General features: G+C 36.4%; 1 protein-coding gene across 1 annotated transcript in view; it reads right to left on the reverse strand.

Moving 5' to 3' along the window:
• The window catches only part of CEP128 (centrosomal protein 128), a 135184-nt gene that overhangs the window by 32481 nt on the left and 87985 nt on the right, over window positions 1-14718 (reverse strand). Inside the window, exons 19-20 of the mRNA XM_069858630.1 lie at window positions 11839-11888; window positions 4768-4791 (exon numbers count right to left, since the gene is read on the reverse strand). Of these exons, the coding sequence (XP_069714731.1) occupies window positions 4768-4791; window positions 11839-11888 (74 nt within the window). The remainder of the gene's footprint in view (window positions 1-4767; window positions 4792-11838; window positions 11889-14718) is intronic.

A 14718-nucleotide genomic window follows, 5' to 3' on the forward strand; every position in this document is an offset into this window, starting at 1 on the left:
ACAACAAGGAAGAACGGAAGATGATGCTGCACATAGGGAGAAAAGAAACAGCTGGCTGCAAGCAAGTCAGGTGGCAGAATTTACTAGGTGGGAGCGAGCAGAGGAAGGACTTGGGGAGCCTTGGAAAAGTTCTCCACCCCCAGCAAAGGGAGGGGATACACTGGCTCACGGATGAAAGGAAAGGAAAGGGTGAGGCAGGCAGGACAGAGAATTTCAGGTTGCTGCCCTTCTCCCAGTCATTTTTATAAGATCAAAGAATGTCTGTGTTCTGGGAGGACCACAAGACCTTTGATGTGATGGTAGTTTTGGCAAGACACTACAAAAGTAAGCCAAAGGGAAAACATATCGACCTTTAGACTGAAGATTTCCTAAACATTCATACCTACAAAGTAAAACAATCATGAAATAGTCATAAGAGATAATAGAAAGATTTACTTATTGATAGAAAGCACATTGAGAGACAGAGAGTATGCCCTAAAATGGATAGGATCAGGCAGGCACATAATACCTCTGTGAAAAGCACTAGGCATCATTACCTTTCCAATTCTTCTTTTAAAATAGGCGGTAAATCAGAAAAGATGCAAATTTAGCCTGCTATTACAGCAGAAGAATCTAACAGCTTTCACATTGCTGAGTGTACACAAAGAAAAATTTGGTTTATGGATTTTTAAAACTTTGCTTTCATGAACAAAAACATTACAACAAAATACATAAATGTTCATACTGAAAAGGAAATTCATATTAAATAACAATTTTGCAGAATAACCACAGCATTACTACAGTTAACCTAGATTTATGACATTCTAACAGAAAGCTGAATCACATCCAGAAAAGTCTGTCTCAAGTATTAGAAACCAGTGGTAACCTCATTTCTGGGCTCTCTAGTGAAAGCAGCAAGCTGCCTTATTGATCAAAGGATATATAATGCATATGTTCACTGGAATAGGTTCAGGACATTGTTGATTTCCAATTAAATTTCCCAGTCTTTTAAGTCAAACTAATACTATTAAGGCAGAGAAATCTGACTTGCAGCTTACACTCACAAAGAACATAACGTATTTTACAGAAACCCACTAAAATCACAAGCAGCCGACAGGGCTCAGAGATGATTCAAGGAAACCCCCTAGTTTGCTGGAACTCACAAAATCACTGAGTTTAATCAAACTAGGCCTGGAAGGTTTATTTACCCAAAGCTCTGAAAAGAATTTGCTTCATTCTCGTAACATTTCTTTCCCAATTTTTTTTTTTTTTTTTGCCTAAGTTGCCAGGTTCAGCATGTGGCTACTGCAACAGTTTTAATGGCAAGCACAGGAGGCAGCAATGAGCAGATTGTAGAGAAAGGGAGGAGAGCGGGCTGCCAAATATACCTCTCAAAATATGTACACATACACAGTTTTCAGGTCATTGCATAAACCAGAGAGTTTGTTTAGTTTAAAATCATCGTTTAAAGACTTTAAAAATGCATTTACTCTTAGATGTACATGCCTCTTCTGTTGCTTAAAAAGGTATGTGCAGGGTAGAAACAATTTAAAAAGTGGCTGCAAGAGGCTTTGCGCTCATGCGAAGTATAAAGACACATACATCTAAGAGAATTGATCAGTATCCTTAAGAATACTTATAATATAAACCTCAGACAGTTCTATACTAAACTTCAGCTATTCCTGTGCAGAGCAATTTCTTCCTAGTATTAAGCAGAATAAGAATGCTGTGGAAGAAAATGCAGATGAGATTCCTAACCCAGCCACCTCATGTTCTCACCATTTAAAAACAGCTCTGAAGAGTCAATGCTTTCCTATGCATTTTGCATAGCTTCAGTATGAGCGTGTTCTGCCTTTCACCTCTCTTGCACTTTTTTGTATCACGCATTTTGTGAATCTCATGAACTGCCAACATTCAGTCAAGTATCTCCTACGAAAATGCTTTTTCTACAAAACTTAAACAATATTTTTCCTCTAAGGAATCTTTTCGAATTTGAATTTAATATCTTATGTGTCTATTCCATTTTCATTCTCTATAACCTGAATCAAATCACAAAATATGTGACTGATTGTACTTTTTTGATGTCATAGTCTGAGCACTCAAATAAGAGATGATAAGAAAATTATACAAATATAAGAGTACCATAGTTATTATGTACTTATTGTTATAAGTCCTGCACAGATATCCAGATAGGAAGACATACATACTAGAGATATAAGTATTCTTAAGGATTCCTCAAACAGCAAACTCTATTTATTCTTTTGCTCAAAGGCTTTTCTATCATAGCTCATCCTGACACATTCAGATGGTGTAAGTATTATTCTGTGTGTATTTTCTTAAGTTCAGTGAAGGGCGGGGAGGAGAGCAAGAGAACACTGTCATCCTCAGAACTGAAGCAGAGACATAAAGGCCAAAACCACTTATTATTTTACAGCATTCACTATCAAGAGTCTAACAGCTGACTTTTGAGTATACTTAGCAATATACATAGCTGGAGCTCCCACTGAATTTAGCTATTACTAAAACTTCGTATTTCTGAAAAACAGGCCTCAAAAGTAACAGTTAGATACCCAGAAAACGAGGAACACACAGTAATTAACAGTCTGTGAAAATTTTAGTTTAAATTATTTGCCTGACATTATAAAGGAACTTCATGGCAAAAGCAAAATGAGTGCCTTGGGAGCACTTGACAGCCTTATTGATAACCATACTTTCCTTGCCTGCAGACTTAGGGTTTAACACTATACATGTTCTCATGTCAGCAATAACGAAAGCGGCAATTGATTTCAAGCTCTAGAATTTAGCATCACAAATTTACATTCAAATGTTACCTTCTAACTTGCATTAAGAAAGAAAATTACATTTTACTGATAATAACCCTCTTCCACTTCTATCTGAACAATAACTTACAAATCTCCATTCTTAAAGTAAAAGGGATGAAAAATATAAAATGTAGAAAGGCTCCAGAAAAAAAAATAAAAACAAATATTGCCCCAAAATATGGATTGAATTTGCATGACATCACGCTATTTGCAAGCAATTATCCTCTGCCTGTGTCAAAACGGCACTGGGGTCAGAAAGGACAAGACATTTGCAAGCAGTTCAACTCCTGGTTCGTGAAAACTAGATGGTAGCAGATACCTGCCTGACTGCTTGTCATGTAAGCAAACCACAATTAAGAGATGCTCCTGAAGAGAATTAATGTCCTGTCAACACTTCACACTCACACAGCACCACTGAAGTACCAGGAGACTGAATTTGAGCATTAATTTACTACTCTGACAAAGCAGAAGTTCCAACACTGCACTCTGATATACAATGGGCCTTTTATATGTGCATGCATGCTTTCTGTAACATATTGAATATATTGTAAATATATTTTTTAAACTGGGACTTGTTTTCAGAGATTCACAGACAAACAGGAATGAGAAAATAATAATTTGCACAGGCAAATTTTAAAAGTTTATATTTGCAGCCTTGATGTTGTCTCAATACTTGTTTTCTTAGATGAAATTTTCCAGATTTCCAGTGAAAAGAAACTACGAATCTGATACGTAATGGGTGATGTCTTATTGGACATGCCTATGTAAATGGAGAGAAGCATGGTTCAGAAACACTAATTCAAGCCGAGACCCATCCCAGCTATTCAACCTGATAAGGCTTACTAGCTTGGGACATTTGGATAACCCAGCTTCATTCATGCCATATACATGCAAGAATGGTATTCCTTCATGCTTTACGTTACAGTGTTGATATGGGTAGATGAACTGATTCTGTATGCACCTCTATCCTGGTTTCAGCTGGGATAGAGTTAGTTTTCTTCTTAGTAGCTGGTATAGTGCAGTGTTTTGGATTTAATAAAAGAATAATGTTGATGACATGCTGACGTTTCAGTTGTTGCTAAGTATTGCTTAAATCAAGTTAAAGACTTTCAGCTTCTCACGACCTACCAGTGAGAAGGGAAGTGCACAAGAAGCTGATCAGGAGCCCGGACAGCTGACCCAAACTGGTCAAAGGGACATTCCACACCATATCACGTCAAACCTAGTATATAAAATGGGAGGAGCTGGCCAGATGTTGACAACTGCTGCTTCAGGATGTGATGGGCATCAATCAGTGTGTGGTGAGTAATTGTTCTTCATCTGCATCACTTGGGATTTATTTCTCTCTTTTCTCATTTTCCTTTTCATTATATTTTTTTTAATTAGTAGTAGTATTACTATTATGTTTTATTTTATTTCAATCATTAAAACGTTACCTCAATCCACAAGTTCTCTCACTTTTACTCTTCTAGTTCTCTCCCCCATTCCACTGGGGCAACAGGGGTGAGCAAGCAGCTGTGTGCTGTGCTGCTCAGTTACCAGAAGGGGTTAAACTATGACAACGTCCCAGTGTAAACATGTAAAAAGTACACATAACAGTCACTGAAAGTATTGGATCTATCACAGGGACCTCAACCATTTAGCAGCAGACAAATAACATCCTTTCTATGGCTCAAATCTATGAGATTTCTCTTCCCAGAGATGGGAAAAGGACTGAACTGTACAGAAAAACTACAACATTTAACTGTATTTTATGTAACGAGTGCTCAAAATAATGTAGTAAAAACCCACACAGAAACATGCAGTGTAAAATTATCACATCTTCTCTTAAAAGAAAAATTGAGTTAATAACACAGGCCTGCAACCTTTTCCTTTAAAAATACATAAAAATAATATTTTTCGTAATTTTGAAAAATTATCAAAAATGCCATTGTGATCAGTTTGGAAATGAATTTAAGAAACTTACCACTTCTAAGGCCATAATACGTTCCTAGAAATAAAGTACGAGAAGCCATTAGAAAGTAAAGAATATAAATGCAATATAAATTGAACAATGACGAAAAGGATTTTTCTTGGTTTTCTTGTTGGCCATATGTATGATATTTTGTAAAAATCTCACTGAATAGGAGCTGCTATACTTAATGGGAACACTGACCCATTTATCATGCTATCTATCTCACTTAAAAATTTGTTCCAAAGAAAAGAAATAAATTAAGAAAGAATTAAAAAAGATTACTCCATGATCTTTTTCAATCACTATTAGATTCTAAATTCTGTTGATTTTACCCTTATTCATCCCAAAGTTTTATTTCTTTTTTTGATCATCTATTAGTGTTAATCTAGCATACTTTGGAGTTCACATCACAGCAGCATCTGGTTTAGTTTTCTTTTAGGCATTTCCTTAGAAAACTAAAAAGTAAATTCCATTTCATTATTCTGTTATCCAGAAATAGCTCTGAATAATGTTTTATTACTAACAAGATGACATTAGTTGAAGATTAATGTCAGACAAAAATGAAATGCAAATAAAATAAGCTTGAGTTAGTTTTAACCCGACACAAAATACAAAGAACAGAAACTATAAATTCACTGTATATATTTTAACATTACATTTAGAAGTGTCTTTATGGAAAAAAATAATCTAGGTAACATCAAGATAATGCACTCTGGCACTATGTTCTGCTTAGGTATGATTTTTTAATTGATTGAGAAAACATGCATTCAAGTGTTTAGTTGAGTCACATTTAGAGTACCTGACCATTAAGACATTATAGGAACCATTACCTTGCTCAAATACTACCTTTCTGAAAATATGGGAGAGGATTTTCTTTTTTCCCTTTCTGGGTGGATTAGGCTAAGAAGCCTTATACTTTTTATTGTTCTATCCCTAACAGGTAAAAATGACTGTAACAAACTGGATTTATACCTGCAGCATCTAAAGACAGACAGACAACCCTGAACTGACTTCACACTTTTGGAAGCAACAGTTACAACAAAAATTTCTTAGAGCAATGGAAGCACTTTGAACACAGAAACAGGTCTTGCCATTTGCAAGAAGGCAAAAATATATTTTTTTTCCAAGACTAAGTTGGAATCAGTTACAAAGACTCTTCTAGAGTTACTCCTGTCTTAAACTTCAAAATAAAAGTTACGTTTACTAACTGAACAAGTGTATGCATTTGTGTAAAACTAGAATTTACATATTGTGTACATACATATTTGTGTAAAACCATTGTCCCTTGGATGATTAAAGAGCTGACTTCTATTTAAATCATCTTTTAAATAAAATAAATAGTCCACCCTAATGAAATGGTTAAAGCTTATTCACTGAATTATGTTTTGGGGTGAAAATGATGTTAGTTTTCATTAGCTGTTTACAATAGTTGTGCCTTTGATCACAATTCTAAATCATAGGCAGAAAGTGAGACAATTTATTGTAGGAAAAATAACTGCATCAAGTGAGGCTGAAAAAAAATAACATCTGGAAAAGACTAACTGGTTTGAAGATGTACAAAAAAACCAAGCAAGACTGTTCAGGAAAGTAAGTACAAGGAAATATCTAAAGGGAAAACAGGAATGCACACATGAACAGGTTTGATAGAAATCTAGTACACTATCAAAATACAACTGTTTAAAAAAAATGCTAACCTTTTGCCAACAGTGGATGCCAACAAACTGGCTCACACTGGAACTGCATATGCAGTGGTTTGAAACTCCCTGTGCATAAACCAATGATAATGAAACAAACATACAGAAAGGGGGAAAAAACCTGCACTCCTCTTATCACATAAGAAAAAAATTAAGACCAAAAATACTATGTGAAAAAATAAAAAATACTTGAGATGCTTGTTCCCCCACAAAATTGCAGTGCCTGTTACAAAACTGTGGCTGCAACAAAAGCAAACTCATTACTATCAAAAAATGTAGTATTTACAGATCTCAAATTTGTGGTGATGGTGAACAGCAATCCAGATATAAATTTCTTCAGTTAAAATGGACTGCTTTGAAAAAAATAAAATTCTTAGAGTGAATGTATTGGTAGGATGATTTCAGCGGTAAAGTAGTGTTTTCAAAATCACTCATGTATTAAAGAAGGCACACGGTCTAGCTGCCAAATTCTCAGAACTGAATAAACTCTTACAATCTCAGCAGATAATTTTCTGAAGACTAACATGTAATGTATTAGGAAGTATAACATGGATAATTTGTACATTATCAATGTATTTATATTCTCAAATTAAGAGTCTGTATTTTATATTTCATTTTTTTATTTCATTAATTCCAAAGTAAATGAAAATGGCTTGCAAATGTTTTCCCAGAGAACATCCATACAGCTGAATATTAATTATCAGGGGTAGCATATTGTTTTGATGAATGCTTTGATGAATGAAAGTTTTGATGAATCTTTTGTACAATGGAACAGTTTTTACAAAAACGAAAGCGTAAATCTTATAATCAGAGCCTTTTTTTCCCCCAATGAAATAAGAAGTGAGGTTATATTCTTGGATTGGCTATCAAAGAGAATGTAGAAAGTGACGTAGTCTCCTCACAAGCTAAAAATTGTATTATGATGCATATTGAGTGCACATATAACAACATAGAGCAAGCATAGAATCATAGAATCACCAGGTTGGAAAGGACCCTCTGGATCATCGAGTCCAACAATGTGTTTAATGGGAGCATAGATATTATCTAGAGCATATATAAACTCTCATATATAACTATATAAACTCATATATAAATATATATTTTTGTACAACATAGAAGCTCTAGTCAAAAACATGCAACATGTTCAAACTGAATAACCAAAAATACAGCAATGTCAGGCCAAGCACTGGCCTCCTAGTGCCCAAAATACCCTTTTTCAAAGAACTGCACATATTACATAGTTTCCATTTTGACACAGAATACAAGATAGGTTATCATAGAAAGATGTAGCTATAAAATTCCCACTGTATACATAACAAAGTATTATTTTGTCTTTGTCATACTAGTTGCAGTTCAACACACTCCCTTGACTAGAGTAGCACATGAAAACTCCTTGCCCAATATTTCCAGGAACAATCCTCAAACTTTTGTTCCCTTTTCTTCTGGTTTTTTCAGGTTTTCAGCGGACAGTACTGTAGAAGCAGTAATTGTGCTTCATTCAATTATTTTTAACAGAAGGTGCTCTTTATCTCCCCCCAAAAAATGAGCAAACTAAAAGCATAAGAAAACATACATTCTTAGCTGTAAGGAATATTCTGGTTACCTGACACAGAAACATGGTAAAGAACTTCAGTCATTGTTTGCCCACAGCAAGACACTGATTTCTGACAGATTACCTCATGTCTGTAACTTTCTAAGACTATGTTCAGCGTTTGTGGCTCATGTAACAAGAGGTAACTCCTTCAGCCATGATAATCTGACTGCTTTCAATAGTTGTCCGTAGTCTAAAATGTATGGTCTTTCTGTTTACCCATTTCCTGAATGTACTTCACACATATGGTTTGTTTAGACCAAAATGAATCAAGGAATGACTTAGTACTTATCATTCTCTGTATAAATAAGATACTTATCAAAACAGGACCCTAAGAATTGTAGACAATAAAATAACAACAATCAACATAACGTATTGTCTACTGAACAGAGGACTGAGTAGGACCTAATGCCTAACAACCTAATACCAGGGGAATCCTGTCCAAGGACTTGGGGACAAGGAGTACTATTTTATATTTGCTAGTATTTGTGAAATTTGCTCAATTTCACAAACAATTACCTTCTAACAAGCTACTTCAATGCAAGTAGTCATACATCAACCAACTATACACATGCTTTGCTGAACAGGGGCTCAGAAAAAACAAATATACCTCGGCATCTAGTTAACAAAAGGATAAGAGTACTAGTTTCAGGTTCTGGAAATGGCGTGTTTAAAGAAATTCCCACTTTCCTCTTACTTCCTATGCTTTATATACTGAGGTGTAACAGCTTGGGGAGATTCAGCCACGATGAAACGAGTTGTTTTTTTATAACCGTTCGCTAGCAAATTTCTACATGTTCAGTCATTTCAAGTGATTACAATATTACAAGAATAGAAGATCCCAGACTGGGAACATTTTGAAACATATTGACTAAACTGAACATAATATTATCTAGAAAAATAATAGCTGCTTTTGCTGAGTACTTTGACTGTTAAACTATGGGCATCTAAAGGAGTGAAAAACTGCTATCAAGCATTTGAATACGAAAATAGCAGTCACACCAGTACAAGTTACACACTTGACCGGAACTGTCAGTTAGGGAAGGGCATAAAGCAATTTGATCAGGAATTTGACAGACCATCAGGAACACAGGCAAGCATATATATGCACACAAGGCACTATTATGATGCAACTTTCTGCTGTAAAAAATTACTCTTCACTCAAGTAACATCTTTAGAACAATCTGTCAACTATAGAGCTTCACGTGAAAGCAGATGCAGAAATGCTTCACATGAAAGGAGATCTTTTTACATTGAAGTAACTAGATATGCCACCTGTGTAAACTGCTTGCGCAGACAAGCTCTCAGTCTTGTTGAACTTGAGCTGCCAGAAACCTAGGCCAAGATTTTTCTTTGAACAGGAAACAGCTGGATTGGTGTGTTGTGTAACTTTTGGGTAACTTGTTTCTTCTTACTGGATGAAACCCTTTCTACACTAACTCTTTGATACCTCTAGCCCTCAAAATGCCTTCTGTTTATTATATGAGAAGAGAAGGCTCATGTTCAAACTCCTATGGTGAAAACTTAGATTAATACATAATTTCATTTTTCTTAACAGCCTTATCTTCATTAATTCTCCCATAAATACCCTGCTTCCAGTACGCTTGCAGAATAGTGCTTCATTGAAGCACTCTTTTTATTGTACTTATACTTTTTCATATTTATGCTGGGTATTGTTAGCTGTAATTTATGGTTAACAATTTATTTTCACTCTGGATTTTGAAGAATGCGTACACTACCGTCCCTAAAACCTCCCGAGCTTTGCTTTCCTGGCCATTGTCATTTCAAAGGAGTATTTTCTCTTGGATTGTAATGCTTAAATACTATTCCAAAGCTGATCCTATGGTAAATCTTACTTTCTACGCACAAATTTAAAGTTCTTAGCACAAGCAGCTTTACTGCTAGATGCTATACAATGAGGATTTACTATATTGTATCAAATACTAGCATATATCAACCAGACCCTTCTTCCTCAGGAAGGTGATTACGGATATTCAAAGCTTCAGAGATTTAAAATACTTACTTAAAAACCTTTACTTTCAGCTTTATTCAGAGATACAGAAGAAAGCAACACAGAGCTGAAAATCTAACCCAGCTGATGGAGTTTTAAGGTCCTCATAGATATGGGGTAGGTGAGTACAGTCAGAACCCTAAATTTAGGAAAGCAGACTTCCAGCTCTTCAAGGGGTTAGTCTCTAGGACTTCCTAGAATATGGTCCTCAGTCAGGAGAACAGAACTGGCAAATATTTTAGGATGCTTTCCACAGAGCGCAAAAGCACTCAGTCCCCATACGTAGGAAATCAGGCAGGGAAGGGAGAAGACGAGTGTGGCTAAGTTGAGACCTGTTGGTAAAACTGAAGACCAAGAGGGAACGGCACAGGCAGTGCAAGCAGGGACAGGGAACCTGGGAAGAGTATAGGGATGTTGTCTGGTTGAGTAGGGACAGGGTCTGGAAGGCCAAGGCACAGCTGGAGCTGAACTTGACATGGGAAGGAAAGAATAACAAGAAGGGCATGCCAGTCAGAAAAGGAAAGTTAAAGAAAGCACACCCTGACTGATGAATGAAAATGGTGACCTTGGTTCAACAGATGAGGAGAAAGCTGATGTATTCAAAAACCTTTTTGCCTCAGTCTTCACTGACAACCGCTCTCCTCACCCCTCCTGGGTCAATGGACAAAAAGATGGGGACCAGAGGAGAAAAGCCCTTCCAACTGTAGGAAATCAGGCACGTACACGACTACCTGAGGAACCTGAAAATATGTAAGACTCAACTCCTGAAGGGATTGGCTGATGTGGTTGCCAAGCCACTCTCCATGATATTTGAAAGCAGAGGATGTCCCTGGTGGCTAGGGACTCAGTATCCGGTGGTCAAGAGAGCTGATTCTCCACCTCTACTCCGCTCTTGTGAGACCCCACATGGAGTATTGTGCCCAGTTCTGAAATCCCCATCATAAGAAGGATATCGAACTGTTGGAATGGGTCCAGAAGAGGGCCACAAAGATGATCAGAGGGCTAGAGCACCTCTGCTATGAGGACAGGCTGTGAGAGCTGGGATTGTTCAGCCTGGAGAAGAGAAGGCTCTGGGGAGACCTTATAGCAACCTTCCAGTACCTGAAGGGGGCCTACAAGAAAGCTGGGGAGAAACTTTTTACAAGGGCATGTAGTGATAGGACAAAGGGAAATGGCTTTAAATTGGATGGGGGAAGATTTCAGTTAGACATTAGGAAGAAATTCTTCATGATGAGGGTGGTGAGACACTGGAACAAGTTGCCCAGGGTAGTTGTGAAAGCCTCCTCCTGGAAGCGTTCAAGGCCAGGTTGGATGGGTCCTTGAGCAATCTGGTATAGTGGGAGGTGTCCCTGCCCATGGCAGAGGGGTTGGAACTGGATGGGCTTTAAGGCCCCTTCCAATCCAAATCATTCTATGATTCTGTGATTCAGTTTTGAATGCAGATTTGCACTGCCCCTATTCACACAGTTTCAGTGAAGCCAGCAGCATATAACATAACAGACAACTTCAGTATACAGCGTGACTTAAAATCAGCGATCTTTTCACTGATGGACTAGGTTTATTGACTGATAGGGGAATGCTGACTAATCCTGTCTAATGTACAACTTAATTGGTGGTAAACTTTCAGCAGTGAGTGTTGCTAGCTATGAGGTTGGTATTTGGCTGCATGTGTTTCTAAAGCCAAATTTAAGGTACAAGGGAGTTCAGAAAATCATAACGTTGTAATTAATTTTACTAATTTGAAGGCTGACAGAAAATGCAGCTAGTTAATTCAATGAAAAACATACCTGGAGAGTTCCCATTTCTTCGTCTCTTCTGAGGGTCTTCTCTAGTAGCTCTGTAAAATGAAAAGTGGAACCTGTAAATTCAACTTCCCATCTCACGACCTGACAAAATACCATGTAAAACAGCCAGTGAATTTTTTGTTCTGTATCTTTCACAACATTCTTCTTCAGCTGATTAAACTAATTTACTGAATGTGTCAGTGACAGCATGGTTTCTAAGCATGGCCTGTTGAGGTGAGTAAAAAACAGCCACAAGAAAGTTTGAAATTCACAGAAAACCTCACCTATGCTTAAATAAATTTTCTGTTTATTTTTAGAATTGAATGAAAAAAAATTAAAGATTCACTCTGAAAATTGAGTAATCCAGAAGTAGATCATTGATGCTATGCCATTATGTATGCAAAGTTACTCCAGGTGACTTTAACAAGCAACATCTCCTGAGGAATTGAGTGCAGACAATTTCGACTATTATCACAATAATTACCTTCTTTGACTAAAATAGAACAGTTTTCGTAACAGAAATAGCCAGTTCACTGTAACAAACATATCAGAAAAGTTTTTAACAGTCTTTACACCATAAAATTTTTTTATCTGTATTCACTTGTGCAACAGTTACACACATTGGCACATACATGCACATATGTAACATTTCACACTAGGAATTATTTTCTGTTTGAGTTCCGTGGGACGTGTCACGAGTTGCTTCTCTATTTTATTTAATTTGCATATTTTTACAATTAAAATTATGGTTTTGATCAAGTGCATGTTTAGAATTATGGGAAACCTTAAAATTACAACCTCATGGAGAGTAGGAAAAACAAAAAAGCATTCTGGGGGCTTAATATTGTTTGAACTACCAGAGGCTCACTCATGAGTTTTGCATGAGAAGAGCACTACTTTAACTAAGCTAGAGACCGACTCAGAGTTAAGCTATGTCCCAGTCTGCTTACAATTAGGAGAGCTATAAGATTATGAATCTGTCTTAACAACAACATAGGACTGAATTCTCGCTGTTAGTTCCCCCAGCATCCAAGTTCAAACAGCTAACTGAAAGTACCTTTACATACTTCCTTAACAAATAAAGCTTACTGATAAATTTATAGTTATCAAAGATTAGCTTAAGTGATTTATCATAAAAACTACCTAAAATATTCAACCAACATGAATTTGTCTTACTTTATTTGCCTAATCTTTTACTATTCTTTCTCCTTTCTCTTATTACGAAGCCTCCTTTTGAAACACCCTAATCTAACAGGTAACACTTGTTACCTCTTTTCTCATTGTTTACTATCTATTTCTGACTGCACATAGATTATTTGAGACTTATTTCCAGGCACCAGTCCTCTAAAGGAATGTAAATAACATGCACAAAATTTCTTTCACAACCAGAGAGATTGACTTACTGTTCTTTCTTCCAAGCTTCTATGCATTTTTTTTTCAAATACTTTCCTAAAATTAGTAAAATGACTGTTTCTTCATTTTTCTTTGGCACATTCATGTTTATCTGGATTAGTCTTTGGTATGCTTTTCCGTACAGTGACTCAACTGCCATATAAAATACTGTAGCTAAATGTGCTGCCATCAACATTAGTTATTTCGAGAATTTGGGTTTGGAAAGTGTCTGCCCTGTACATTTTCCTTGGGTATATTCCAGTATTGTGACTAAGTTGGTAAAACATCAGTATTGTAATATTACCTTTAAGAAAAAAAAATTAGGAGGGAGGAACAAGTCCATGAGCAAGGGACCATCTAACCAAAAAAAGATTCTTATACTTTGTTTTGCTTTTTTTTTCATTCTAGTGCAATACTTGAGAATCTGTTGTACAGACATGATTATTTTAAGTGGGAAGGACAATATTGCAAGGTTCTTTTCAAAGTCCTTTTATAAATGCAAAGTTGAGGTAATTTCTGCTAACAGCCTCTAAATTTGAAAGTTCTGTATCTGGAATCAGGGATATCTAGAACCTATTTACTTTTTATATTCCACTGCCTAAACTGGCTGTCCTGCAGGACGCTTCATAAAATTCTGTCTCCAAAAGGGCTAATGGGTACTGAAGTGGTGTTATTTAACTGACAATATATACCAACTTGACATTGTTGCCTTTCATGACCATATATTCAAGAAAGAAGTCCTGCACTTAAACTGATGATTCCATATAGTACGCCTTCTAAAATAATAGAATGTTTTCTCTCAAATAAAATAAAAATACATACTAAAAAAATGTTACAAAAAGTCCCATAAAAATACAGCATATTATATCATACTTTAAAATGTTGCTATTTATAATGACAGAATCTATTTGCTTACTTGATTGGAAAAGTTCTGTTGATTTGTTTTATAATTTGCAGAACACTTTCCACAAATAAGTCCTTGTGCAAACTTGTTTTATATATTCAATGCCAGAAATACAGTATAGCAAAGATGGTCACTAGCTCTACTGAAGGCTCCTTTCTCTCATCCTGTGAACAGCCTCTAAGTTTCTCTAATTATAACTTTATTTCCTAAAGGAAGTTGCACAGTGTCATGCGTTTCTACATTTGTTAACAATTCTGTCTTTCAAGGCCAGGCCTAATGCAATCACAGGGTTCTTATATTTTTCAAAGCAATACATCATTATTCTCTTGGGTTGCAGAACACATCAATGTATAGATTGTCTAGAAGGATCAGCATTAATGAATCATCGTCTACTCGTCTTTTAAACACCTCCAGGGATGGGGAATCAACTACCTCCCTGGGCAGCTTGTTCCAGTGCCTGATGATCCTTTCTGTGAAAAAATTTCTTTGATATCTAGTCTGAATCTCCCCTGGTGGAGCTTGAGACCATTCCCCCTTGTCCTATCCCCCATGTTTGGGAGAAGAGGCCAGCTCCCTCCTCTCTACAA

This window comes from Phaenicophaeus curvirostris, chromosome 5 (genome assembly GCF_032191515.1).
Source record: "Phaenicophaeus curvirostris isolate KB17595 chromosome 5, BPBGC_Pcur_1.0, whole genome shotgun sequence".
Classification (NCBI taxonomy): domain Eukaryota; kingdom Metazoa; phylum Chordata; class Aves; order Cuculiformes; family Cuculidae; genus Phaenicophaeus; species Phaenicophaeus curvirostris.